Source organism: Lissotriton vulgaris, chromosome 11 (assembly GCF_964263255.1).
Source record: "Lissotriton vulgaris chromosome 11, aLisVul1.2, whole genome shotgun sequence".
In the NCBI taxonomy this organism is placed as follows: Eukaryota; Metazoa; Chordata; class Amphibia; order Caudata; family Salamandridae; genus Lissotriton; species Lissotriton vulgaris.
This window is the reverse complement of record NC_141699.1, coordinates 32,194,305-32,222,132: the sequence shown is the minus strand read 5'-3', so window position 1 is coordinate 32,222,132 and position 27,828 is coordinate 32,194,305. Positions and strand designations below refer to the sequence as shown.

General features: G+C 46.3%; 1 protein-coding gene across 1 annotated transcript in view; it reads right to left on the bottom strand.

Annotated features, from left to right (window-relative positions):
* Positions 1-27,828, bottom strand: part of TMEM132D (transmembrane protein 132D) — a 1,618,295-nt gene that overhangs the window by 30,384 nt on the left and 1,560,083 nt on the right. Inside the window, exon 7 of the mRNA XM_086942675.1 lies at positions 4,085-4,361. Coding sequence (XP_086798801.1) covers positions 4,085-4,361 — 277 coding nt within the window. The remainder of the gene's footprint in view (positions 1-4,084; positions 4,362-27,828) is intronic.

Genomic DNA, 27,828 nt, shown 5'->3' with positions numbered 1-27,828 from the left:
AGGATGAAGATTGCGGTTGTGGCTGCTCTTCGCTTGGGGGATGGGGTCCACTGAATTGGAGCATGCAGCCAACCTCTAGCCGTCAAAGACCAGCTTAGGCTGGCATCTATCCGGTTTCCCCATGTCCGTCGCAGGAGAGGGCGACCAACGAGAAGGTGTCCGCAGGAGCACAGCACTGCGTGTTTCTCTGTAGCACAGCATTATCAGCCCAGGGATGATAAGAGGGCACTGCAGCGCAGTATCGCTTCCCTCAGCCAGCCAACACACCAGACGGGCACCGCTACGACAAGAGGGTGAGCGATTAAGGACTGTCTGCGTTGAAGGAAATAGGAGCAAGTGCATGGTTGCCAAGCTGCCAGTGTTAAAGTCTAGCATGGAACACGAGGGCAGCCAGCGCAGAAGAAAGCAACAGGCATGTGACAGACCTCCGACCCGCAATACAGCAGCTGCTGAGGGTTCTCTTGTTTATGGGCGGTAAGTGAGGAGTGCCCAGAGTCGCAGTGGAGCAGTTCAGTCTGTAGCGGGGTCAGGGCAGAAAGCAGGCCTCAGCGAACCGCAGGGCACTGAAGTCCTGGCTGCCTGGGGAAGTTCAGAAGATGGCGTCCAGTGTGGCAGGTAGAGACAAGGGCACAAGCCGAGTAACTGCTGCTCAGTGAGGCACAAATAAGGGCTCCAAAGTCTGTCAAGTCCGAGTGGCAGCGCTGACTCAGGGCGGCAGGCCCAATGGGAAAATGTCCCGCATATTGCAGTGGTATGGAGGCAGAAATGTAGCGTGAGCGCAAGCACACCCCGGGTAGGCCTTACCGCAATTAGTATTGTGCGACCCTCTATGGGAATGGCAGGTCGGGGAGCGGTGCGGTAATCAAGGGGCCGAACCCCCAGATAACAGCCGGAGGGATCCGATGACAGGAGCCTGTAGCCGGGAGAGGAGTGCAGGTGGCAGAGGTCACGTTTACCAGCGTATGCCTCAGTAGTTGTTGGCGGTGAGCAGTGGGTAGCCGGCCGAGCAGCAGGAGAATTTAGCCGTCGCAGATGAGCCAATGGGGCATCAAGCAAAATGGAGTCGTACTGCAGCGCAGCCGGAGGGCCCAATGCCACGTGGAATCCTCAGGGCTTGCGTAGCTGCGGCAGACGTGTGGGACTCCAGTCTTGTGTTTATTCCCACCTCGCGGTTCACAGAGTCCGGAAGTAAACACCATTTGTCGGGGGTCTAGAGCCCTGAATTAAGCACCGGAGCTAGTGGGCAGCTGAAAGAGCAAGCGGAGGGGTGCAGATGGAGGATCAGTATAGTTAAAAAGGCAGATAATTAAAAGATTATGCCGCCAAGCAGCCAGAGCCTCAAAGGAGTGCGGCCATCTTGGTCGTGCGCCACCTAGAGGTCCAGGTCCAGGGAAAACTACGATAATATAGAAAAACTAAAATAGAAATCTCTGCTTAAAGACTATAAAATTCTTATATTGAAGGAAAGATCACAGTACTTCATTAATTCCATTGAAAAATCTTGCTGCACCTCCACAGCCCTCTTTCAAACCGTCTGCAAACTTTCCTCTTTGGCAGTTAAGAATATTGATAACATCAATCAGGAATTCTGTGACTCCTTAGCCTCATTCTTTTTTAAAAAGTAGAGATTATTTTTAATATATTCACTTGGAATATAACGCTACCTCCCATTAGAAGGTACATTTATCTTCGGGACTGCAAGAAGGTCTCTTCCCTGAGTTTAATCCTTTTTTAGTAGATCAAGTGGGAAAACTGCTTCTTTCCACCAAATCTGTCTCACCTCAGGATCCCTGCCCTCCTAAAACTGCACAGCCTATTCCAGACTTGATTGATGTCCAGCTGACCTCAATCTTTCCTAAAGATTGCAAAACTGCTTCAATTCTCCTGCTTAAGAAAGCCAGAATGAATGTGCTCGACCCCAAAAGCTACAGACCAATCTCAAGGCTGCCCTTTCCACCAAAAAATACTGGAGATAGAAATGAACTGTCAATTATCAGACTTTCTGGATAGCGATCAGCTATTGCACGATTCCAAATACGGGTTCCGCAAGGGGTATTCTACTGACTCCGTTCTCGTTACAGCTACAGAGATGGTTAGTGCTACAGCGGATGGCGGGGGCCATGCTGCACTCATATGTCTTGATCTACCTGCGGCCTATGGCACGGTCAATCATGAATTTTTGTTGATCCGCTTGGGGATTCAGGTGTAGATGGGACAGCTCTGGCCCTCTTTATATCCTTTCTTACAGATCGAAGTCAAACTGTGTCCACTTGCGATTTTACACCTAAACCATTGTCCTTTCCGTGCGGAGTTCCTCAGGCCTCCTCAGTGAGCCCAACTTTTTTCAATATCTATGTTGTCCCGCTGCCTCCCTGATGATGTCATTCAGTTTATCAATCATCTCATATGCAGATGACGCACAAATTGTAGTCTCGCGTTCTAAGAAGGGTCCTGACGTAAATGAGTCTTTCCAGAATTGTATGTGGGAGGTCGGTGCTTGGATAGATACAAACCTGCTTAGACTGAACTCTGCCATTTTGGAATCCCAGATGGTGGCCGGGTGAATTGGGTCCACTTCTGGATCCAGTGAAACTGGTGAAAAACTTGTGTGTCTTGTTTGGTGATAAATTGACATATAAAGAACAAGTCAATAAGGTAACTTCCACAGCCTTTTTTTGTTTCTGATGATCAGAAACATTGCACCGTTTCTACCCCCAAACACGTTGAAAACAGCAGTTCTTTGGCTTGTAATGTCCCAGCTGGGCTATTGCAATTGGCTATATGCTAATTTACCCAAAGCTCTCTTGAAAAAGCTCCAGATCTTACAAAATACAGCGGCAAGGCTGCTGATGCAAAGCCCGAGGTTCCAGTCGGCCTCACATGCCTTGGTGAGCCTTCATTGGTTACCTGTGCACCAAATGATTCATTTTAAAGCACTTTGCATTGCTTATAAAGTGCTTCTAGGGCAAGGTCCCATCTTCTTCAAAGAAAAACTCAGATGGTCCATCCCTAACAGGACTCTTAGGTCCTGTCCAGCTAGGAGTTTGATTGTGTCGCCCTGCAAGCTTGCCTCCTTGGGAGGCAGGAGCTTTATGCTTTGCACGACGAAAAACTGGAATCATCTGCCCGTAGAGGTAAAATCTGCTCTCGCTCTTTAGAGCTCCCGCAAGCTACTAAAAGCGTGGCTCTTTACTAAACCCTAACGGAGATCATTTTGCTCCTTGTTTCTTTAGCGCTGAGATGCCTCAGGGTAATGTTTTTCTCTTTATATTCTCAAATCAGATTCTTATCATGGCCTCATGTGCAAGGCATGGCCCCACGTGCAAAGCATGGACCCACGTCCGATGCATGGCCCCACATGGTATTTATGGTCCTGCAGCACTGCATGGCCCCATTTTGAATGCATGGCCCCACATGCTATGCAAGGCCCCACATGCAATGCATGGTCCCACGTCCGATGCATGGCCCTACATGCTATGTATGGTCCTGCAGCACTGCATGGCCCCATGTGGAATGCATGGCCCCACATGCTATGCATGGATGGCCCCACATGCAAGACATAGTTCCACATCCGATACATGGCCCCACATGCTATGCAAGGTCCCACGTTTGATGCATGGCCCCCATGCTATGCATGGTCCTGCATAAAATGCGTGGTTCTATGTGCAATGCCTAGCTCCTGATGCAATGAAGGGTCCCACGTGCAATGAATAGCCCCGCGTGCAACGCATGGCCCTGGGTGAAATGCAGGCCTTGTTCTCCCATGGACAAGAAGTCCTCATAAGCTGTGTGGGCCAGGACAATCTAGAGCCCAGGATAAGAGGAACAGCAAACGAGCAGCAAAGGGAACAAACTACAGGTATTGATGGACGAACACTTATGAAATGAAGAGCACTGAAAAGCATCCTGCAAGGAGCAGGGGACACAGTTGGGTAAATCATGAATTGAGCAGGAAAGTTAACAATTCTTGCATTAGGGCTGAAACGTCTTAATATCTTCCTACTTTCATATTCAATGTACGGTTATCTTCAAGGTGTTGATGTGGTTCTTACTGGGGGAGGGGGGAAGGAAACATTTGTCTCACCTGGATTGTTGTCATGCCAACTTCCTGTCCAATCAGAATCTGGCCTCCTTGCAGTTTGGCAATCCTCGGCTCCTCCACTTGCATGAAGTCACTCACAAGGTCTGTGATGTCGACCTGCCAATCAGAGCCCATCATGTGGATCATCTGACCTCCAGGGTCCAGAGGTTCGGCGATGAACTGTGTGAGGACGCGCACCATGGCATGCTGGTACTGAAGCGTGCACCCTCGACCCTTCTTCTCGTCTTCTTCATCATCATCACCACTGTCTCTAGTTGGCCTGTCAAAACAGACAAAATAGTTTGAAGTGCCCATGAACAGCTCAGACACAAGGATAAAACAACGAGCAAAGAATCCAAATGTGATAAAGAGGTCCCACTTTACTGGTTCCGTTGACAGTTGACTCAGCCCTCTACCACCACTGATCTTAGGATCTTGTAAATCTGGCTCTAAAGGTGCTTCCCACATGTGGTGTGGGGTGGTGGCAAGCCAGATAGGTTCCATCCTCATATGAGAGTTCCTAATCCTATGCCAGAGGGCTTCATCCTCTGGGCTTGCAACCTCTGGTACCAGCAGAAGGTCCACCAGTCATTGCACCTCTTACGGCTGGGCATCGTTAGTTGGTGTCAAACCAGCTCGGATCATTCCATAGCGACAACGGTCCAAGGGGGTGAGGACCCATGTGTAATATCAATGCTACAAGAGGAGACAGACGGAGGTCTCTGCTCACACAACAAGACATGTTTTCCACAAACCAGGCCACATACACACACACACTTGAGAGGTAAGCTTGGGCAGGTGCAGAGCATGGTTCACTGGATCCTGGTTTCCTTTGTGGGGGCTGGCGGCATACATTGTCCACCCTTCGTGCAGGTTCACTGTCCATCCACTCTATGTGGAAGGAGAGCTACATCTCTGCTGCCCTTCAGCCACATGTTTACACGCCAGATGTACTGTACACACATGTTAAGGCGATGGCCAGAGGTCAGGCCTTCCGCTGACATAATGTCTTCATTAGTGGTGCCTCTAAAGTGGCTTGGGCCTGTGCTCTAATGGTGATAACTGCTAGATACCTCAAGGAGTTTGAAGATACCCCATTTCTGTAGGAGTAAAGTGCATCCCTTTATCTATCACTAAAATGCAGAAAAGTTCTAGTGCAAAAAAAACTCTGGTAACTAACTTAATGACAGCACTATACATAGAGTGCTGTGAGAAACCTTTAGAGCGATAAACATTGAGCGCAAGCAAAATTACTCTCAAGGTGGAGACTGAAGAAGGTCAACAAAGTACACCGCAAACCCCTAGGCATGGATCCTTGGGGAGGGACAAGCGTCAATGGAGGTGTACATGTTTACAAATACTTGTCTTTATCATGACATCTCATGTATGACTTACCCACAACTTAACATCCCAGTCCTCAGGGGGCCACCTGTCTTCTTCCACAACATCTACATGCTAGGACCATGCCGAGGCATCCTACATGTGCAACTTGTACTGAATAATCCTCACGTACATCAGTAGAACCTGCTTTGATCCACTTATGACCTTCAAACACCTTTTGTGATTTTATGGCATTTGGACCTCTGGATGTGAAGAACACTCCCTTGGTCAACACTTCACATGTACCTGTTTAACTAAGTAATTGCACTGTCCCGTCTCTGAGCTTCCATCCACTGGTCCTTCCTGAAGTGTAAGTCTCCTGATGCGTAAGGCTTACAGCATCCCACAACATTCACTAAAGTGACAATACACTCAATGCTCTCCGGTGGTGTCATCCAGTAGGCAAGACAGGCAAAGCTTCCCAATACTCCACGCTCTTAGGGTATGCTTAACATCAATACAGGAGCATCATTAGCACCTGGTTTACAAGACCAGTGATGGTCCTGGTGGCACAGCCATTGGAAAGGAAATGCACCAGAGCGTCAGGGCCACATTTATTGAATAGGGAAGTAATGCGATGTATTTAACATTATACGGCCCCTTCCTGCCCTTCTCTTGTACTGGCTCACAAACGGCTGCCTAGTGCCAACATAAACATCATTGTGTTGTTGTGCAAAAGGGCTGCATTGCAGGCCTTTTTTATTTTTGTGCAAGAAGGAGCAACTTCCTGCCCAAAAACAATCCTAAGAGGCATTGTCCTCTTCCTCTGTGCACTGCAGGATGCAGCACACATGGAAATATGAAGGTGAAATAAAGATATTTCTCCTGTCACGCCTCACCTGGGGAGACATAACATTTTGACGCATTCCCAGGTCTACCAGTAATGGAAAATCTGGAAATGCACCAAAATACATGGGTTGATGCGGGGCTCCACCCACGCTCCACCCATGGAAGCCTCCCTCGGGCAGTGTAATGCAACGCAGAGATTTGCCTTGTGTTGCGTTACTCTACATTTATCATGCCCTGCAGGGCCAACCAAGGAGGCCTTGCGTGACGTGATGAAACTTACTTAGTAGTTGCGTCGCCCCTGCACCCCGTTGCGTGGCATGCGCCCCACGAGGGCGACGCAACTGCTTGATAAATCTGTCCCTTCGCATCTATCACATTGGAAAGTGCCTGTTTCCACATAATGTTTTTTAAAATGAACATCCACCCACACAGGACAGCATTTCCTTGAAATCGCAGAATAATTCCGCTCCGCTGATGTAAGTGCTCTTGATGCACAAGCAGCGGTAGGTTCATTTTTACCTACCTGTAATTATAACTCCTACGCCACATGCATCAGCATCCACGCGAACACTGCAAAGGTCTCCAAGACCCAAAGATTGCGATGTCAAGGCTGCGGTGATGGCAGTGTTCCCTTGATGGAAACCATTTTGCAAACCTATAATCATTCATACGACACCATATACTTAACTAACTCCTTCAGCTGCTCTGCTAAGGACATTCACACACACAAATTCAGCAAACTTCACAGACTGAAAGTAATAACACCAATGACTCTTGATCGAAATGATGGAAGCATCTTTCATGGCATTGATTAGCCCCGGCTTTGGCGTTATCCCTCCCTTGAAAATGGAATGGTCCTGATGTTTCTACTATCTACATAAGCAACAACAGTTGTTCTTGCTCTGTCATGCCTGGTGCCATCTCACATTTCTTGATTTGTTTGCCATGCTATATGTATTTGTAAAGCACACCATCAACAGCCAGGGTATCCTTGCACTGAGCAGGTGCGCGTGCCAAGCCCTGCCTATGGTAGGTTGGTTAATCACCCGTGAGGGTATCCTGGCACTGAGCATGTATGTATGTATGTATAGGCATTTATATAGCGCACTACTTACCCGTAGGGTCCCAAGGCGCTTCGACCGCTGCGAAACCCTTCCTGGCTTCCCTGAGAGATGGTCCCTTAATGGGTATCTCCAGGGTGAGACCAGGCATCCCCGGCGGTCTGGTGGGGCCGTTAGTGAAGATGAGGCAAGCTAATGCCCAGAGTTGCCGAGTGTGATCGCTGATCAGAGTGGGCACCGAGGCGAGAGAATTATCGAGTCCCCTGACCCTGGTCCAGAAACCTGCCGCGCCGGGAATCGAACCCTGGTCCCGGGCCGTCCTCTGCTCTCGGGTCTGCCGCCTCTAACCAGTGAGCCACACTACTTCACAGGTGCGCGTGCCAAGCCCTGCCTATGGTAGGTTGGTTAATCACCCGAGAGGGTATCCTGGCACTGAGTAGGTGCGCGTGCCAAGCCCTGCCTATGGTAGGTTGGTTAATAACCTGTGAGGGTATCCTGGCACTGAGCAGGTGCGCGTGCCAAGCCCTGCCTATGGTAGGTTGGTTAATTGAAAGTCCATGTCTTCAGCTTGTTGCAGAATTGAGTAGCAGTGATTTTGGTGGTGGAGACGGTTGACCATGAGGTCAGAGTTTGATCTTCGGCCGTGATGGGACACTGAGTCTTGACAGTGACAGAGTCCAGTTGAGGGTCAAAAGTGCTGTATATTGAGGTCATTTAGTTTCAAAAGTATTACGAGAGCTTGTTGCAAAGTTCTTGTGAGTGGGGGATGCTGCTCGAGGTGGCTGGAGGCACGGCGAAATCTTTGCTGATGGTGAAGTTTTCCATGCTGCTCTAAGTGCTGCCGTCTATGCGATATGCAAGAGCTGTGTGCTTGTCATTACGTATGTGCTGGTGCTAGTGTCCTAGGGAAGATTTGAAGATCTCTTTATTTGTGGTGGCTTGAGTTATTCTCCATATGTGCCCTAGTTACTTGCAGAGGCATATCATCAGCTTGAGTTACTCTGTGCGCCAACTGGCCTGTGGTTGGGCTCTTGCTGTTGGGTCCGGTGCAGCTCTCGGTGTGGTGCCTCATTCTCAGAGCCACACGGAGGAGCAACCAAACAGTGTTTTTACGGTCCCCTGCATGATTCATTCTGATCACCAACTTGAATCCATCCTACAGTGGATCAAGCCTTCAAGACTTCCATTTGTATCCATCACCTCTTCCTCTGGCTGCCCCGCTGTCCCTCTGTGTCCTGAAGAAGACCCGCCATGACTACAATTCCAATCATGCACTCTTCTGGGTCGAAACGCCATTGAGCCTGTGTAAATCCATACCATACTTTATCCCCTCCACGTGAAAGGCAAACTAAGTCCCAGTCAGACTGGAAATTCATGTACTTGGGGACGGATGTCTTTTGAATGAGCATTTTAATAAACAATTTGTACAGCACTGTATATATTGTACTCAGGTAGTGCACTTTTTGCATTTTTTGATCACTTAATCATCCATGTGCAGTTTTTCAAAACTTCTGTTAATTGCTTGTGACGGCCTTATGTTTCATTACAATACCACAAAAAATTTAAAAAAGTAAAAAGTGATTACGCTGTTAATACATTTTGTTTTGATTCATTCAAAATTGGTGTGTTCCTCCCTTCTTTAATGAATCATTTATTGATTAGGTGCTGTAGTAACTGCCCCTCTCTCCTTGATGTCTATTATTGATTAAGTGCCAAAGCAACGTGGTACCCGACAGAACCAACATTACTTCACATTCTACACACCCAGGTTCTGAGGGGCACTGGGTTACCCTATTATACTTGATGTAAGTTTAGAGAAAAGCCAGCACCAATCAATCAATCAATCAGTATTTATAAAGTGCAGCTAATCACTAGTGAGGGTCTCAAGGCGCTGGAGTTGTGAGCTACTTCCCAGGGCTCTGTTCATTTGAACTGCACAGTCTGGAGTCATTTTCTGATTTCCAGGAGCAATAAGACTCCCTAGGGAGCAGAGGAAGGTCATTACAAGGCTTTGGCCGCCAAGAGCGAGAAGTAGAGTCCTCCGCTGTTGGCTCGGCGAATGCGGGGGGAGGGGTGTCTGTGAGGAAGAGGGAGGCAGATCACAGGTGTCTGGTCGGTAGGTGGAAGGTCATGTCTTTGTAGATGTATACTGCAGGACTGTGTATTGTATGCATTGGCCAGCATCTTGAACTGTCATCTCTTCTGGATCGGGAGCCAGTGTAGCTTCTTGAGGTGGGGGGTGATGTGGGTCCATCTGGCGAGGTCGAGGATGAGTCTTGCCGCTGAGTTTCGTATTCTTTGTAGCCTCTTCAGGAGGCATGCAATGGCTCCTATATGGTCCACCACAGAATACTCCTGAGCTAGTCGAGGCTAAAACCAGGCTTTGCCGCTGGGAGCGACACTTGAGCAAGTACTAGGATGAAGAGGCCAAACAAGGTAAGGGTGAATATAAACACCAGCTGCCTGCTACAAAGAAGGTCGCCTGCACAGGAAGGATTGAGGATACCTCCAATATACAGAAAGAGTATTTCAATCAGTTAAAAAATCCATTAACAGAATAGCCCTTAGGCCACCACCTAATCAATCATTGTGTGATCGCTTGATAACTATTTTGTAGATAAGATTGATACAATCAGGAAAGATATCCCGATGCACATTCCCACCTGCCCACACAAAAGACAGGTGTAATGAGAAGGGCTCTCCCTCAAATGGATCAGCAAGCTTGAGTAAAATTGCCAATAAGATCAAATCTGGCTCGGCTAGGATCCAGGCCCACCATCTATGTTGTTACAAATATGGCCTCCCTTGGGTGAACCCTTACAAATCTTGGACAATTCCACTCTTGCTCAAGACTTAGCACTGCCATCTTTCAAAGAGACAGCAGCCCTGCCTTTAATTGAAAAATTGAATGACAACCCTGACATTTTAAGGAATTGCTGGCCCATATCCTTAATCCCGTACAGTTCTAAAATAATAGATCCCATGTGGCAAAATCTCTGAGCAATTATCTGTAATAAACCGATTTTCTTGATTCCTTTCAAGCTGGTTTCCTGCCGTGACACAACAATGAGTTAGCCTTGCTGTCCCTTTTTGATGGTTTAAGACCTTGGTTATACCACTTCACTGGTTTTGCTTGACTTATCGGTACCATTCAACGCTGTTAATCATTGGATCCTGCCGATCTGTGTCGAGGAGGTTGGAATCAGAGGTTGGTTCTGTCTCTGATGCGACCCTTTTCGATGGTCCTTCTTCAGGCAGTGCAGCTGTCCTCTGACATGGGAGAACAGAGACATGTGACCTGCGGATTCCACAGGGATCTCCTCTGCCTCCTCTCCTTTTTAATATACATGTTCGGTCTCTAGAAAAGGGCCTGGCTACTGTGTCACTTCAGCACAAGCAGAATTAGCAGCTTTCCACTGTCACCAAACTGCATCTTGTGGCAACACACAGATCTCTATAATCGAAAGTCGGACCATACAGCTTTTCCTTCTGTGCACCTACACTGTGGGATGTCCTCCTACTTTACTTGAGATCTGAATCTGAACTCTTGACCTTGAACAATGAACTAAAATCTTGGCTGTTGAGGCAAGCTTTTGCATGCTATCCCCTATTCTACTTAAGACTGAGATCCGTTGCTCAGGGCCAAGAAACCAGTGGTGTACATTCACTATAACATAAAATAACATAACACAACATAAGACAACCCAACACAACACAGCGCAAACCAACACAACCCACGACTTAATTACACAACATAGCAGAACCATGTTCAAATGCTCATGCATGCAAAAACAGGCTTGACTTCGACACAGGACTTGACACATCTGTGCTCTCATTCACACATAGGGACACATGCACATGCATGAAACAACAAATTGACTTACACACTCAGGGCCCGATTATGAGTTTCGATGATGTGGGGAGGGTGGTACGCCACTGCCGAGTCTCGCCGATGCCCGCCCACCAGAATCCGACTTTAAAGTGGTTTGGCAGGCGGGCGGTGTAGCGGTCCCAGAACGGTGCCTTAAGAGACCGCAATGGGAATGCCTCACTAGGTCGCTCCATGGCATGGGCTCAAAAGTCCATGCAGTGCAAAAACTGCTGTGCATGGACACAGGGCCGCACATGTTAAGCACCCTTGTGTGCATCCATAAGTGTAGGGGGCACAGGGTGCACTGTAGGGCCCCCCTTGTTGCCTCCCAATTAATCAGGGATTTGTAAAGCGCACTACTCACCCGTGAGGGCCACAAGGTGCTGGGGGGGATTCGGGCAACTCAGACTCAACTGAAGAGCCAGGTCTTGAGGCTCTACCTGAATGCTTGCAGTGTGGGAGTTCGTCAGATGCTAAGGGGGAGTTTGTTCCAGGTCTTGGCCGCAATGTAGGAGAAGGCTCTTCTTCCCGCTCTGGCTCTGCGGATGCAAGGGATTTCACCCAAGGCAAGGTCTGCCGAGCAGAGGTTTCTCTTGGGGGTGTAGAAGTATACTCTTTCATTGAGGTATTAGGATCTGGTATAGTGGAAGGATTTGTAGACATGTGTGAGCAGCTTGATAGTCACTCTCTTTTTGGTGGGCAGCCAGTGGAGGTCTCGTTAGTGCTGGGTGATGTGGTCTTGTCGTGGGATGCTCAGGACGAGTCTCGCTGCAGCATTCTGGATGGTCTGGAGTTCATAGAGGAGAGGTTTGTTGATGCCGGCATAGAGGGTATTCTCATAGTACAGTCTGCTGGTTATGAGTGCATGGGTGACAGTCTTTCTGGATTTGGGGGTATCCATCTGAAGGTCTTGGGGAGTATGGGGAAGGTGTTGAAGCATGTGGAAGATACAGCGTTGTTCTGTCTGTTCATGGTGAGGGAGGAGTTGAGTATGATGCCAAGATTGCGGGCGTGATCCGTGGGTGTGGGAGGGTTGCTGAGGTCGCGGGGGCCACCAGGGGTCATCCCACGTGGAGGGGGTGGATCAGAGGATGAGGACTTCCGTTTCCGCCAAGTTGAGGTTCAGGCAGCTGCTACTCATCCAGGATGCAGCATCCTTCTTTTCTTTCTGGAAACTGTGTCTGGGGATGTTGTGTTCCTTGGTGAGGGAGAGGATGAGCTGGGTGTCATCGGCGTAGGATATTATGCTGAGTCTGTTTTCTGATGATGGTAGCGAGAGGGGCCATGTAGATGTTGAAGAGCGTGGGGCAGAGTGAGGATCCTTGGGGTACTCCACATCTGATCTGTGTGGGTTCAGAGAGGAAGGGAGTGAGTCTGATTCTTTGAGTTCGGCCGGCGAGGAAGGAGCAGATCCAGCCTAGAGCCGTTCCCTGCATGTCGGTGTCATGGAGTCTGGGGTCTGGTGTGCGGTGAGAGACGGTGTTGAAGGGTGCTGAGAGGTCTAGTAGAATGAGGGCTGCCATGTGGCGTAGTCGAGGAGAGTGCAGATGTCGTCCATGGCGGCTAGGAGGGTTGTCTCAGTGCTGTGGTTTTATGGCATGTGGACCTCTGGATGTGAAGAACACTCCCTTGGCCAACACTTCACATGTACCTGTTTAACTAAATAATTACACTGCCCCGTCTCCGAGCTTCCACCCACTGGTCCTTCTTGAAGTGTAAGTCTCCTGATGCGTAAGTCTCCTGATGCGTGGGGACGGATGTCTTTTGAATGTGCATTTTTTTTTTTTTTTAGTTCAGTAAGTTTTTATTGAAATTTTAAGAAAGGAGTAGTACATAAAGACATACAAAAAAGCGAAGAAAATTCATGAAAATACAAAGAAGCGAAAAAGAATAATCATAAAAATACAGTCATCAATAAAATGTATCGCAACATAACAAAATTTGTCATTCAAAGGAAAACAGAAGAAGGGAAAAGGAGAGGAAGGGAGGGGAAGGGAGAAGGGAATGGAAATATACAATTCATAGCATAAATACTTAAATAAGTAGAGTTACAAATACTACATGAGCAATACAACAACAATAATTAAACCTGTACATATGAATCTATAGGAGACCAAAAAGATTGAAAAGCCGAAGAATTATGATGAACACCTTGTAATGACAATTGTGCACCTCTTCTTGTAAAGACAATCCAGGACCACCAAGCATGGACTGAAAGAGAGGAAGCATCCTTCCAACAAAAGGTGATGGATTTTAACGCAGCGGATACAAGAAAATTAAATAATTTTGCTTCGATATCATCAAGGGGTACACTCAGAGCAACAGATTTACATATAACTAAATTATAAGAGGGTAAATCAGAAATAGGCAAAATTTTCTGTATCACGTTCCATACTTCAGACCAAAATTTCAAAATTGTCGGACAATCAAATAACATATGACGTAAGGAACCAGGATGTAAACTACAATGCCAGCATATATTAGATGGTAATAAGTGAGCTTTAAATAAACGCAATGGTGTCCATAAGGAATTAAATAAAATATAAGCATTAGTTTGATAAATAGATACTGGTAAACATCCAGAAATAGAAAGGGACCATATTGAAGACCAGGAATCATTTGGCAATGATAGGGATAACTCATTGTTCCAGAAATTAGAAATGGTATCAACATTGGAACCTAAGGATACGGTAAGTTTTTTTATAAAATACAGACACCGCTTTAGAGGATAAAGAAACAGTATTAACATAAAGCAGAAAATCAGTTGTCATTTTTGAAGGGATGCCATTGGGAAAGGAATCTAAAATAGAATTACAGAGGTATTGGTATTTTGACAGCTCGGACAAAGGCAGATTATATTTCTTTTGGAGTTGAATAAATGGAATAAATTCATCATCTTTGAAAACATCTCCAAGATAAAAAATACCTATAGCAATCCAGGAAGACCAAAAGGAAATATTTCTATTTAATTTGAGCAAGGCACTATGCCACAAGGACAAATGTACTGTAGAAAGTAAGGGGGATTCAAAATTGGAATCTATATCATTAAAAATTAATCTTGATGATTTAATTATGGCAGAAGAATGTACAATTTTAGATACGGGGGACATGGTTAATAGGGATAATAAAGGAAAAGGTTTGACAAGGGAAGTCTCAATATGAAACCAGATAGGGGTAGTAAGCATAGGAGATATATTAAACCATAACGAACTTTGTTTAAGAATAAACGCTTTATGATACAAAAGAAAATCAGGTAGTGCAAAACCAATATGACATTTGGGGATTTTTAATTTTTTATAAGCAATACGTGGAGGTTTATTATTCCATAAAAATTTTGATAAGAGCTTGTCAATATCTTTATAAAATTTGAGTGGAAATTGAGTCGGAATCATTGCAAGAGAATAAAATATTTTAGGGGCAATAGTCATTTTAATAGATTCCATTCGCCCCCACCAAGAAAGGTGAAGGGAGGACCATTTGGATGTTTTTTGTTTAACATATTCTAGAAGGAAATCAGAATTCAATTTTAAAGTAGCAGGAAGGGACGATGAAAATAATATTCCAAGGTATTTCAATTTGCTCTTTTGCCAAACTATATCTGGTGAGGGTAGCATATCATGAGTACACAGCATATTTAGTGGAAAAAATTCAGTTTTAGTAACATTTAACTTATAACCAGATACAGTAGAATACTTAGAAATAATATCAAGTAAAAAAGGAACAGAAGAAATCGGATTACTAATAAATAATAACACATCATCAGGATATGCTAAAGTCTTAACAGTAATGTCATTGATAGTAATTCCTTGAATATTATCACATTTCCGAATGTAATTAAGAAATGGCTCTATACCAAGTAAAAATAAAAGAGGGGAGAGGGGACAACCCTGACGAGTTCCTCTGAAAAGGGAAAATTGGTTAGTAATCTGGCCATTAATAAATAATCTAGCTGTGGGAGCATAGTATAAGGCAGAAATCATACGAATAAAGGAGGGGCCAAAATTAAAAGATAACAAAGTTTTAAATAGAAATTGCCAATGGATTTTATCAAAAGCTTTTTCAGCATCTAATGCCATAACACCAGCAGAGCTAAGGATAGAGGGGCTTTGCTCAATAACATGTAATAACGTTCTCGTGTTGTTAGCAGAGTATCGATTTTTCATAAAACCAGACTGGTCTGGGTGGATAATTGAGTGAAGGATAGGTGCTAACCTAGAAGCAGTAATTTTAGCATATAATTTACAATCTTGATTAATCAATGAAATGGGCCGATAATTAGCAACTAGGGTAGGGTCTTTGTCAGGTTTGGGAAGTACAACAATTAAGGCCTCAGAGAAGGAACCAGAAATGGTACCTGATGAAGAAAAATGAGAAAAAATCTGAGGCAAAAGATGATGTTGAAACTCTTTATAAAATTCGGCAGGGATACCATCAGGACCAGGGGATTTTTTCTTGGGAAGTGATTTAATGGCCAAGAGAATTTCTTCAGTATTAATGGGTAAATCTAACTTAGTTTTATCAGAGGATGAAATGTGAGGCAAATCAGAATATTGTAAGAAGGACTCAATTAAAGAATCATCACAATAATCTGGTTTATTATATAAAGTGGAATAGAAATTCAAAAATTCATTAGCAATCTCATTATGGGAAAAAGCAATGTTACCCTGAGGGCATTTAATGGAAGTGATTTGAGTTTTATCTCGTTTAATACGTAAATAATTGGCTAAAAGTCTACCAGACTTATTAGAGTTAAAACGAAATTTAGCATTAGATTTAGAGAGTTGTATCCCTGCTCTAGTGCTGAGAATAGCATTGAATTCATACCTCAGCTTTTGCAATTTTTCTTTATATTGGGGATCATGAGAAGTAATAAATAAACGTTCAAAATGAGCTATTTGTTTCTCCAAAGATTTAACCTGTGAATTAAATTTCTTATTTTCATGAGCCATGATAGAAATAGTGGAAACAAAACAGGTGATGGACCGAATGTGGATCAATGTCACACACTCATCCCAGTCCAAAGATCTGGGCCCAAATCCATCGTTTTTTTGCACTCCACACCACCCTGGGTTAGACAATGGCGATATGCAAATCAGCTCTGACCCTGTGCCCCATGGGAACAGTCCAGTCCGAACTACAAAAGCCATGTCCTTCCCAGAACGGAATCAAGCATCCGAGGACCGGACCGGTTTCGAGGTAACACCTCTCATCAGCCCGGCTAGCTTGACTCCAGTGGTGTGGAGTGCCTGGGACCCACGTCTGGGCATCCCCAGCGCACTTAGGGCGGAATATGCAAACAAAACAGGTGATGGACCGAATGTGGATCAATGTCACACACTCATCCCAGTCCAAAGATCTGGGCCCAAATCCATCGTTTTTTTGCACTCCACACCACCCTGGGTTAGACAATGGCGATATGCAAATCAGCTCTGACCCTGTGCCCCATGGGAACAGTCCAGTCCGAACTACAAAAGCCATGTCCTTCCCAGAACGGAATCAAGCATCCGAGGACCGGACCGGTTTCGAGGTAACACCTCTCATCAGCCCGGCTAGCTTGACTCCAGTGGTGTGGAGTGCCTGGGACCCACGTCTGGGCATCCCCAGCGCACTTAGGGCGGAATATGCAAACAAAACAGGTGATGGACCGAATGTGGATCAATGTCACACACTCATCCCAGTCCAAAGATCTGGGCCCAAATCCATCGTTTTTTTGCACTCCACACCACCCTGGGTTAGACAATGGCGATATGCAAATCAGCTCTGACCCTGTGCCCCATGGGAACAGTCCAGTCCGAACTACAAAAGCCATGTCCTTCCCAGAACGGAATCAAGCATCCGAGGACCGGACCGGTTTCGAGGTAACACCTCTCATCAGCCCGGCTAGCTTGACTCCAGTGGTGTGGAGTGCCTGGGACCCACGTCTGGGCATCCCCAGCGCACTTAGGGCGGAATATGCAAACAAAACAGGTGATGGACCGAATGTGGATCAATGTCACACACTCATCCCAGTCCAAAGATCTGGGCCCAAATCCATCGTTTTTTTGCACTCCACACCACCCTGGGTTAGACAATGGCGATATGCAAATCAGCTCTGACCCTGTGCCCCATGGGAACAGTCCAGTCCGAACTACAAAAGCCATGTCCTTCCCAGAACGGAATCAAGCATCCGAGGACCGGACCGGTTTCGAGGTAACACCTCTCATCAGCCCGGCTAGCTTGACTCCAGTGGTGTGGAGTGCCTGGGACCCACGTCTGGGCATCCCCAGCGCACTTAGGGCGGAATATGCAAACAAAACAGGTGATGGACCGAATGTGGATCAATGTCACACACTCATCCCAGTCCAAAGATCTGGGCCCAAATCCATCGTTTTTTTGCACTCCACACCACCCTGGGTTAGACAATGGCGATATGCAAATCAGCTCTGACCCTGTGCCCCATGGGAACAGTCCAGTCCGAACTACAAAAGCCATGTCCTTCCCAGAACGGAATCAAGCATCCGAGGACCGGACCGGTTTCGAGGTAACACCTCTCATCAGCCCGGCTAGCTTGACTCCAGTGGTGTGGAGTGCCTGGGACCCACGTCTGGGCATCCCCAGCGCACTTAGGGCGGAATATGCAAACAAAACAGGTGATGGACTGAATGTGGATCAATGTCACACACTCATCCCAGTCCAAAGATCTGGGCCCAAATCCATCGTTTTTTTGCACTCCACACCACCCTGGGTTAGACAATGGCGATATGCAAATCAGCTCTGACCCTGTGCCCCATGGGAACAGTCCAGTCCGAACTACAAAAGCCATGTCCTTCCCAGAACGGAATCAAGCATCCGAGGACCGGACCGGTTTCGAGGTAACACCTCTCATCAGCCCGGCTAGCTTGACTCCAGTGGTGTGGAGTGCCTGGGACCCACGTCTGGGCATCCCCAGCGCACTTAGGGCGGAATATGCAAACAAAACAGGTGATGGACCGAATGTGGATCAATGTCACACACTCATCCCAGTCCAAAGATCTGGGCCCAAATCCATCGTTTTTTTGCACTCCACACCACCCTGGGTTAGACAATGGCGATATGCAAATCAGCTCTGACCCTGTGCCCCATGGGAACAGTCCAGTCCGAACTACAAAAGCCATGTCCTTCCCAGAACGGAATCAAGCATCCGAGGACCGGACCGGTTTCGAGGTAACACCTCTCATCAGCCCGGCTAGCTTGACTCCAGTGGTGTGGAGTGCCTGGGACCCACGTCTGGGCATCCCCAGCGCACTTAGGGCGGAATATGCAAACAAAACAGGTGATGGACCGAATGTGGATCAATGTCACACACTCATCCCAGTCCAAAGATCTGGGCCCAAATCCATCGTTTTTTTGCACTCCACACCACCCTGGGTTAGACAATGGCGATATGCAAATCAGCTCTGACCCTGTGCCCCATGGGAACAGTCCAGTCCGAACTACAAAAGCCATGTCCTTCCCAGAACGGAATCAAGCATCCGAGGACCGGACCGGTTTCGAGGTAACACCTCTCATCAGCCCGGCTAGCTTGACTCCAGTGGTGTGGAGTGCCTGGGACCCACGTCTGGGCATCCCCAGCGCACTTAGGGCGGAATATGCAAACAAAATCTCTAATAGCCTCTCAAAGCCTCTAATATTGGCTTTAAATGCATCCCATCGAGTGATGATAGATGTAGACCCTTCTGGATTGAAAGTGAAATAACCCTGAATTGCCTGGAGTATTTTGGGCTTATGAGTGTCATTAAGGACAATGTCAGAATTCATACTCCATCTGGACTGTTTAGTAAATGAAGAGGATACATTTAAAACAAAAGAAATCATAGCGTGATCTGAAATGTCGATAGTACCAATGGAGGGGTCAGTAGCAAATTGAATAAGGGAAGGGGAAAGGAAAAAATAGTCTATTCTGGAATGGGAATTATGAGGATTGGAGAAAAAGGAAAATTCTTTACCAGTTGGGTGGTGCAAGCGCCAAATGTCAGCTAACTTGGTGGTTTGAAGAAAAGTCTTAAAGGCATAAAAAGTTTTGGATGGTCGAAATCTAGATGTGGACAGTCTATCCAATAAGGGGTCCACAAACATATTGAAATCACCCCCAAAAATCAACGGAGCATTTCCCAACTTTAAAACTTCCGACGTAACAGTGGACCAGAAAACAGGATCCTCTGACGTAGGGCCATAAACATTAATCAAAAAGAAGACAGAGTCATGAATTTTAACTTTAGCTATAATATATCTTCCATCAGAGTCTGAGAGCTTATGCAATACCTGACAATGCAACTTTTTGGCAAAGAAAATAGCGACCCCATTCTTTTTACCTGCAGCAGGTGAAGAGACAATAGAGTCCACCCATTTTTTGTTCATATAATTCAAAACTTTATCATCAACATGTGTCTCTTGGACAAAACAGATGTCTGCCTTAGAATTACCTAAATAATCTAAAAATTTTAAACGTTTTACTGGATGTCTTAAACCTTTGACATTAAGAGAAACAATTTTAATATTATGAACATTAGCCATTAGAATAGAATAGAAAGAAAAGAGAGAGATGAGAACAAGAAGAAGGTGGGAGAAAACAGGTTAAGAGAGTAACTCTGACTGAAAAATAGGAAAGGGAGAAATAAAAAGGAGAGAGAAAAGCACAAACATACAACATAAATAAAGACATGGAAACGCACACCCGTTCCTCAAGCATGGCCAGTTACCGTTGGAGCCCATAAAGAGAATCAGTTAGAAACCTGCAACAAGAGGTCAGCGAGAAGCAGTCAAGAGTTAGGGTCCTGTGTATCCATTGCTGGAGGAACCTGCTGTTCGAGGAAAAGACGAAGATCTTCTGGGCGCTGAAAAGATTTAGAGACATTGTCTTTCCAGACTCGCTTTGTAGAGGGATCAAATAGGCCATATTTGAAGCCAAGGCTTCTCAGTTGTGGACGAAGAGAAGAGAACTCTTTACGGATAGCCACAGTTTCTTTAGCAAAATCCTGATGGATGAAGATTTTGGTTCCATTCACCAGTAATGATGGTATTTCACGAACAGCTTTGCGAATAAGAACCAGATGATGGTGACGTAGGACCTTAAATATCATCTGCCTTGGTTTTGAATGACGAGGATTACGATGTGACGGAACTCTATGAGCCTTATCAATTTCAAATTTTTCTGCAAACTTAATATTTAAGAGACCAGGCAAAAGAGATTCAAGATAAAGCCGACAATTGGTCCCTTCGATTTCTTCAGGCAAATTAAAGATGCGCAGATTGTATTGCCTATTGCGATTCTCCAAGTCCAGCAGCTGGGAATGCATTGGAATAATTCTGGCCATTAAAGGTGTAAAAGCATCCAACTTATTCTTATTATCTTGGATTTTGATGGTATTATCTGACACCTTCATGGACATAGAAGCCATATCTTTACGAACATTTTTAACTTCTGAGGCAATGGAGTCAGTATTTAAACGCAAGGCTTTAATTTCCTCCAAAATCAGAGCCAAAGAAGGTTCCGACGATTCCACCACTTTAGATTTTGTGGGAGGAGGGGAAACCTGCTGCTTCCTTTTATTTGTAGGAGCATTTTTCAAATCCATTCTGAGGAGAATAAATGCTCTGTATTATGAATAAAACAGATTAATGCAAAAATTCCTCAAAAAATGATGAAGAATTGGTTTAAATATGGACCAATGCAGTAACAAGCATCAAAAAAGCCCAGGTGCAGCAGCTAGCTAGCTGTAGGCGGAGCTAGGCCCCAAGCCAGCCTCTGTCTTAATGAACTCTCCGCCCCCAGGTTCACAGTCTCGGCAGGAAGTTAATGAGCAGATCGGAGCAGGAGCATGGGGCATGAGGAGAAAAGTTCAATCGAGCAAAATCGCTGGAAAAAAGACTCACAGGTGAGGGAAGGCTTCAGCAGGACAGCGCTGGCAATTTCGCCGTGATTAGTGCAGGAAATCGTCGTTTAATTGAGCTGAAAGCTCCTGGAAATTACGGAGCTCCGGTGGCGGCGGCCATCTTGATTGACGCGCTCGCGCGTCTCACCTTGAATGTGCATTTTAATAAACAATTTGTACAGCACTGTATATATTGTACTCAGGTAGTGCACTTTTTGCATTTTTTGATCACTTAATCATCCTTGTGCAGTTTTTCAAAACTTCTGTTAATTGCTTGTGACGGCCTTATGTTTCATTACAATACCACAAAAAATTTAAAAAAGTAAAAAGTGATTACGCTGTTAATACATTTTCTTTTGATTCATTAAAAATTGGTGTGTTCTTCCCTTCTTTAATGAATCATTTATTGATTAGGTGTTGTAGTAACTGCCCCTCTCTCCTTGATGTCTATTATTGATTAAGTGCCAAAGCAACGTGGTACCCGACAGAACCAACATTACTTCACATTCTACACACCCAGGTTCTGAGGGGCACTGGGTTACCCCATTATACTTGATGTAAGTTTAGAGAAAAGCCAGCACCAATCAATCAATCAATCAGTATTTATAAAGTGCAGCTAATCACTAGTGAGGGTCTCAAGGCGCTGGAGTTGTGAGCTACTTCCCAGGGCTCTGTTCATTTGAACTGCACAGTCTGGAGTCATTTTCTGATTTCCAGGAGCAATAAGACTCCCTAAGGAGCAGAGGAAGGTCATTACAAGGCTTTGGCCGCCAAGTGCGAGAAGTAGAGTCCTCCGCTGTTGGCTCGGCGAATGCGGGGGGAGGGGTGTCTGTGAAGAAGAGGGAGGCAGATCACAGGTGTCTGGTCGGTAGGTGGAAGGTCATGTCTTTGTAGATGTATACTGCAGGACTGTGTATTGTATGCATTGGCCAGCATCTTGAACTGTCATCTCTTCTGGATCGGGAGCCAGTGTAGCTTCTTGAGGTGGGGGGTGATGTGGGTCCATCTGGCGAGGTCGAGGATGAGTCTTGCCGCTGAGTTTCGTATTCTTTGTAGCCTCTTTTGGAGGCATGCAATGGCTCCTATATGGTCCACCACAGAATACTCCTGAGCTAGTCGAGGCTAAAACCAGGCTTTGCCGCTGGGAGCGACACTTGAGCAAGTACTAGGATGAAGAGGCCAAACAAGGTAAGGGTGAATATAAACACCAGCTGCCTGCTACAAAGAAGGTCGCCTGCACAGGAAGGATTGAGGATACCTCCAATATACAGAAAGAGTATTTCAATCAGTTAAAAAATCCATTAACAGAATAGCCCTTAGGCCACCACCTAATCAATCATTGTGTGATCGCTTGATTACTATTTTATAGATACAATTGATACAATCAGGAACGATATCCCGATGCACCTTCCCACCTGCCCACACAGAAGACAGGTGTAATGAGAAGGGCTCTCCCTCAAATGGATCAGCAAGCTTGAGTAAAATTGCCAATAAGATCAAATCTGGCTTGGCTAGGGTCCAGGCCCACCATCTATGTTGTTACAAATATGGCCTCCCTTGGGTGAACCCTTACAAATCTTGGACATTTCCACTCTTGCTCAAGACTTAGCACTGCCATCTTTCAAAGAGACAGCGGCCCTGCCTTTAATTGAAAAATGTAATGACAACCCTGACATTTTAAGGAATTACTGACCCATATCCTTAATCCCGTACAGTTCTAAAATAATAGATCCCATGTGGCAAAATCTCTGAGCAATTTTCTGTAATAAACCGATTTTCTTGATTCCTTTCAAGCTGGTTTCCTGCCGTGACACAACACTGAGTTAGCCTTGCTGTCCCTTTTTGATGGTTTAAGACCTTGGTTATACCACTTCACTGGTTTTGCTTGACTTATTGGTACCATTCAACGCTGTTAATCATTGGATCCTGCCGATCTGTGTCGAGGAGGTTGGAATCAGAGGTTGGTTCTGTCTCTGATGCGATCCTTTTCGATGGTCCTTCTTCAGGCAGTGTAGCTGTCCTCTGACATGGGAGAACAGAGACATGTGACCTGCGGAATCCACAGGGATCTCCTCTGCCTCCTCTCCTTTTTAATATACATGTTCGGTCTCTAGAAAAGGGCCTGGCTACTGTGTCACTTCAGCACAAGCAGAATTAGCAGCTTTCCACTGTCACCAAACTGCATCTTGTGGCAACACACAGATCTCTATAATCGAAAGTCGGACCATACAGCTTTTCCTTCTGTGCACCTACACTGTGGGATGTCCTCCTACTTTACTTGAGATCTGAATCTGAACTCTTGACCTTGAACAATGAACTAAAAACTTGGCTGTTGAGGCAAGCTTTTGCATGCTATCCCCTATTCTACTTAAGACTAAGATCCGTTGCTCAGGGCCAAGAAACCAGTGGTGTACATTCACTATAACATAAAATAACATAACACAACATAAGACAACCCAACACAACACAGCGCAAACCAACACAACCCACGACTTAATTGCACAACATAGAATAACCATGTTCAAATGCTCATGCATGCAAAAACAGGCTTGACTTCGACACAGGACTTGACACATCTGTGCTCTCATTCACACATAGGGACACATGCACATGCATGAAACAACAAATTGACTTACACACTCAGGGCCCGATTATGAGTTTCGATGATGTGGGGTGGGTGGTACGCCACTGCCGAGTCTCGCCGATGCCCGCCCACCAGAATCCGACTTTAAAGTGGTTTGGCAAGCGGGTGGTGTAGCGGTCCCAGAACGGTGCCTTAAGAGATCGCAATGGGAATGCCTCACTAGGTCGCTCCATGGCATGGGCTCAAAAGTCCATGCAGTGCAAAAACTGTTGTGCATGGACACAGGGCCGCACATGTTAAGCACCCTTGTGTGCATCCATAAGTGTAGGGGGCACAGGGTGCCCTGTAGGGCCCCCCTTGTTGCCTCCCAATTAATCAGGGATTTGTAAAGCGCACTACTCACCCGTGAGGGCCACTAGGTGCTGGGGGGGATTCGGGCAGCTCAGACTCAACCGAAGAGCCAGGTCTTGAGGCTCTACCTGAATGCTTGCAGTGTGAGAGTTCGTCTGATGCGAAGGGGGGGGTTGTTCCAGGTCTTGGCCAGAATGTAGGAGAAGGCTCTTCCTCCTGTTCTGGCTTTGTGGATGCAAAGGATTTCAGCCAAGGCAAGGTCTGCCAAGCAGAGGTTTCTCTTGGGGGTGTAGAAGTAGACTCTTTCATTGAGGTATTAGGATCCGGTATAGTGGAAGGATTTGTAGACGTGTGTGAGCAGCTTGATAGTCACTCTCTTTTTGATGGGGAGCCAGTGGAGGTCTCCTTAGTGCTGGGTGATGTGGTCTTGTCGTGGGATGCTGAGGACGAGTCTCGCTGCAGCGTTCTGGATGGTCTGGAGTTTATAAAGGAGAGATTTGTTGATGCCGGCATAGAGGGTGTTCCCGTAGTACAGTCTGCTGGTTATGAGTGCATGGGTGACAGTCTTTCTGGATTTGGGGGGGTCCATCTGAAGGACTTGGGTAGTATGGGGAAGGTGTTGAAGCATGTGGAATATACAGCGTTGTTCTGTCTGTTCATGGTGAGGGAGGAGTTGAGTATGATGCCAAGATTGCGTGCGTAATCTGTGGGTGTGGGAGGGTTGCTGAGGTCGAGGGGGCCGCCAGGGGTCATCCCACATGGAGGGGGTGGATCAGAGGATGAGGACTTCCGTTTCCGCCAAGTTGAGCTTCAGGAAGCTGCTGCTCATCCAGGATACGACGTCCTTCTTTTCTTCCTGGAAACTGTGTCTGGTGATGTTGTGTTCCTTGGTGAGGGAGAGGATGAGCTGGGTGTCATCGGCGTAGGATATTATGCTGAGTCTGTTTTTCTGATGATGGTTGCGAGAGGGGCTATGTAGATTTTGAAGAGCGTGGGGCAGAGTGAGGATCCTTGGGGTACTACGCATTGGATCTCTGTGGGTTCGGAGTGGAAGGGAGGGAGTCTGATTCTTTGAGTTCGGCCGGCGAGGAAGGAGCGGATCCAGCCTAGAGTCGTTCCCTGCATGCGGGTGTCATGGAGTCTGGGGTCTGGTGTGCGGTGGGAGACGGTGTTGAAGGGTGCTGAGATGTCTAGTAGAATGAGGGCTGCCATGTGGAGTAGTCGAGGAGAGTGCAGATGTCGTCCATGGCGGCTAGGAGGGTGGTCTCAGTGCTGTGGTTGCTGCGGAATCCGGATTGAGAAGTGTTGAGGTTCGAGTTGGATTCTATGAAGTTCGTGAGCTGTTTGTTGACAATCTTCTCTCTGTATTTGGTGGCGAAGGGGAGGAGAGAGATGGGTCTGTAGTTCTTGAGGTCCATCAGGTCTGTGGTGGGCTTCTTGCGGAGGGGTTTGACTTCTGTACGCTTCTAGTCATAGGGGAATGTGCCTGTTTCGATGGTGCAATTGATTGTACATTGTAGTTCAGGTGCTATGGCGGAGGCAGCTCTGTGGAAGCTCAGCAGTGGGCAGGGGTTGGTGGGAGCTCCTGAGTGTATGCTACTCATGGTCTCATGGCCTCTCCGTCACAGTGTACATGGAGGAGGAGCATCAATGACACCGCCAGCAGAGAGGAAACTCCTAATATGCTTGGCAGGACTACAGTGGTCTGGACAAGCATATTGTGGTCTCGTGAACACAGTCAGGTGTTCGGTCCGATTATAATCATGGGTTTAAAACAAGGGTCAGGTATTGACCCAGTTGGTATTTTCAATTTTTTTTGTGAATGTATTGTGAAAGGATACTGTGGGCTCGATTCACAGAACTAACTTAAGACAAAATCCTAAACCTACTACTTTTGGTATTCACAGAAGTTAGGATTTTGTCTTAAGTCTGTCTTAAGACAAACTTAAGACAAACCTAAGACAAAATCCTAACTTCTGTGAATACCAAAAGTAGTAAGTTTAGGATTTTGTCTTAAGTTAGTTCTGTGAATCGGGCCCTGTGTTCTAAATAAGCAAGACTAACAGAGTTTGTTTAAATCCATACAGCTACCCCTGACGAAGGGCTAAACCGATAGCCCGAAATGCATTGGGATTTATTAAGAACTTAAAGCTGTTTTAACATGAAATTGCATAACCCACGTGATGTGGTAAAAGGCCTGGATTGGCATAACCGCCTCATTTGAAAAAATGTGGAGCATGGACAGCACGTTTACGTAAAGCAATTGAAAGCATGATTAACGATGATATATTTGGAATAAATATGAACTTTGGAATTAAAACAACTTGTAAGAACTTTTCATTGAAGCTGTGCGATTGGAAAAGCGGCACAAGTGTGTCGCTATTCATGTTTCACGTGAACACAGTGCCACCTCCAGGGAATGGCGGGCCCAGGGTGATCAAACCGCACAACTCGTAATGGGCCAGTTGGACCGCCGGTGCGTCGGTTGCTGGATTGCCACCACCAAGCCCCGCGAGTCTTGAGGTCCTCGGACAACCAAACTCATAATTAAGGACTTAGTGTGCATGTAGATGGGCAGACACCCACATCGCACCACAAACACAAACCAGACAACATACCTAGGTGTTTGTGGTGCTCCTCAAGTAATTCTAGTGTGCTGTTCTGCTTCACCACCAAAACCTAGAATCGACTGGTGGATCCAACGTCCTCCATTCATCATGTAGAATTCTGTGTTGGAATCATACTCACCCACCGAGGTGGCATGCTTCATCATCGGGCAAAAAATGGGGCTCTTTCACTGGCGATTGCGGTGCTCACCCAGCGAGGAGCTCACCTGATGATGATGCCACTACCGTGCGTGAGGGCTATTGCATCCTTTTGCAGAGGAATCCCCATGACAAATGATGATGTTGAATCCACCAGTTGATGATGCCTTTTGGTGATGAAGAGGAAGAGCACCCCAGAATGACTTACATATTGGATTTGGAGAGGATGTGTGCCGGATCCCATCAAAGATTTCCTCCCTGTCCCCCCTCTTGTTATATTATGGTTTGTGTTGCTCTTCCCAGCCCCTGCCTTGCTGCAGAGGGTCATCTTGCTTTGAGGAGGATGGACCGATCGTGCCTTGTAGTGTTTTGTGAAGTACAAACATTTGACCGGACACATCTCAGGCATGAAGGGCTCTGGCACGACAAGGACATCTACCCACAGCTTCACATGCAGGTGCAGGCTTAACTTTACTGGAGCAAATAAAAACATTCAGTACCAAGAGCTGAGACTGCCCTTGACCAGGAGACACAGCTTTATGTGCATGAAGTTATTGGACTCAATTCCATCAGAGCGGTTTCATCCCTCCGGGTTACTAGCGAGTTTAAAAGCTCGACAATGGAGAAGCTGAACCCAATAAAGAGAAAATGAGGAGCCACCGGCGAAGGCAGCGTTTGTGGGGACAGCAGTGAACATTACGACACTGTTCGCAGACTAATATCTTTCGAGTACAGTACCTTCAACATTGATGCCTTGAACCTGTCCTAAAATGTGCTCTGGCCCTGCCCCTTTAAAGTACCAAAGAAAGGCTAGTGTTAGGGAGCACATGTAGCCCACCTCCTGTTGGAGAGAATCAGGATAGGACATTTCGCCTCCTAAAGGACTGTCGCCTGCTCTTAAGATGCACGGTAACACCTACAACCCACCTCCAGCTGCAGAGAATGGGGACGCTTTGGCCAATAAAAAACCTTTGCCTGGTGTTCAGATGTTTGTTAAATCCCTGAACGTGCATGCAGTCGGTGAGAAGGCTATCACCTCCTGCTGTAGGGATGCCC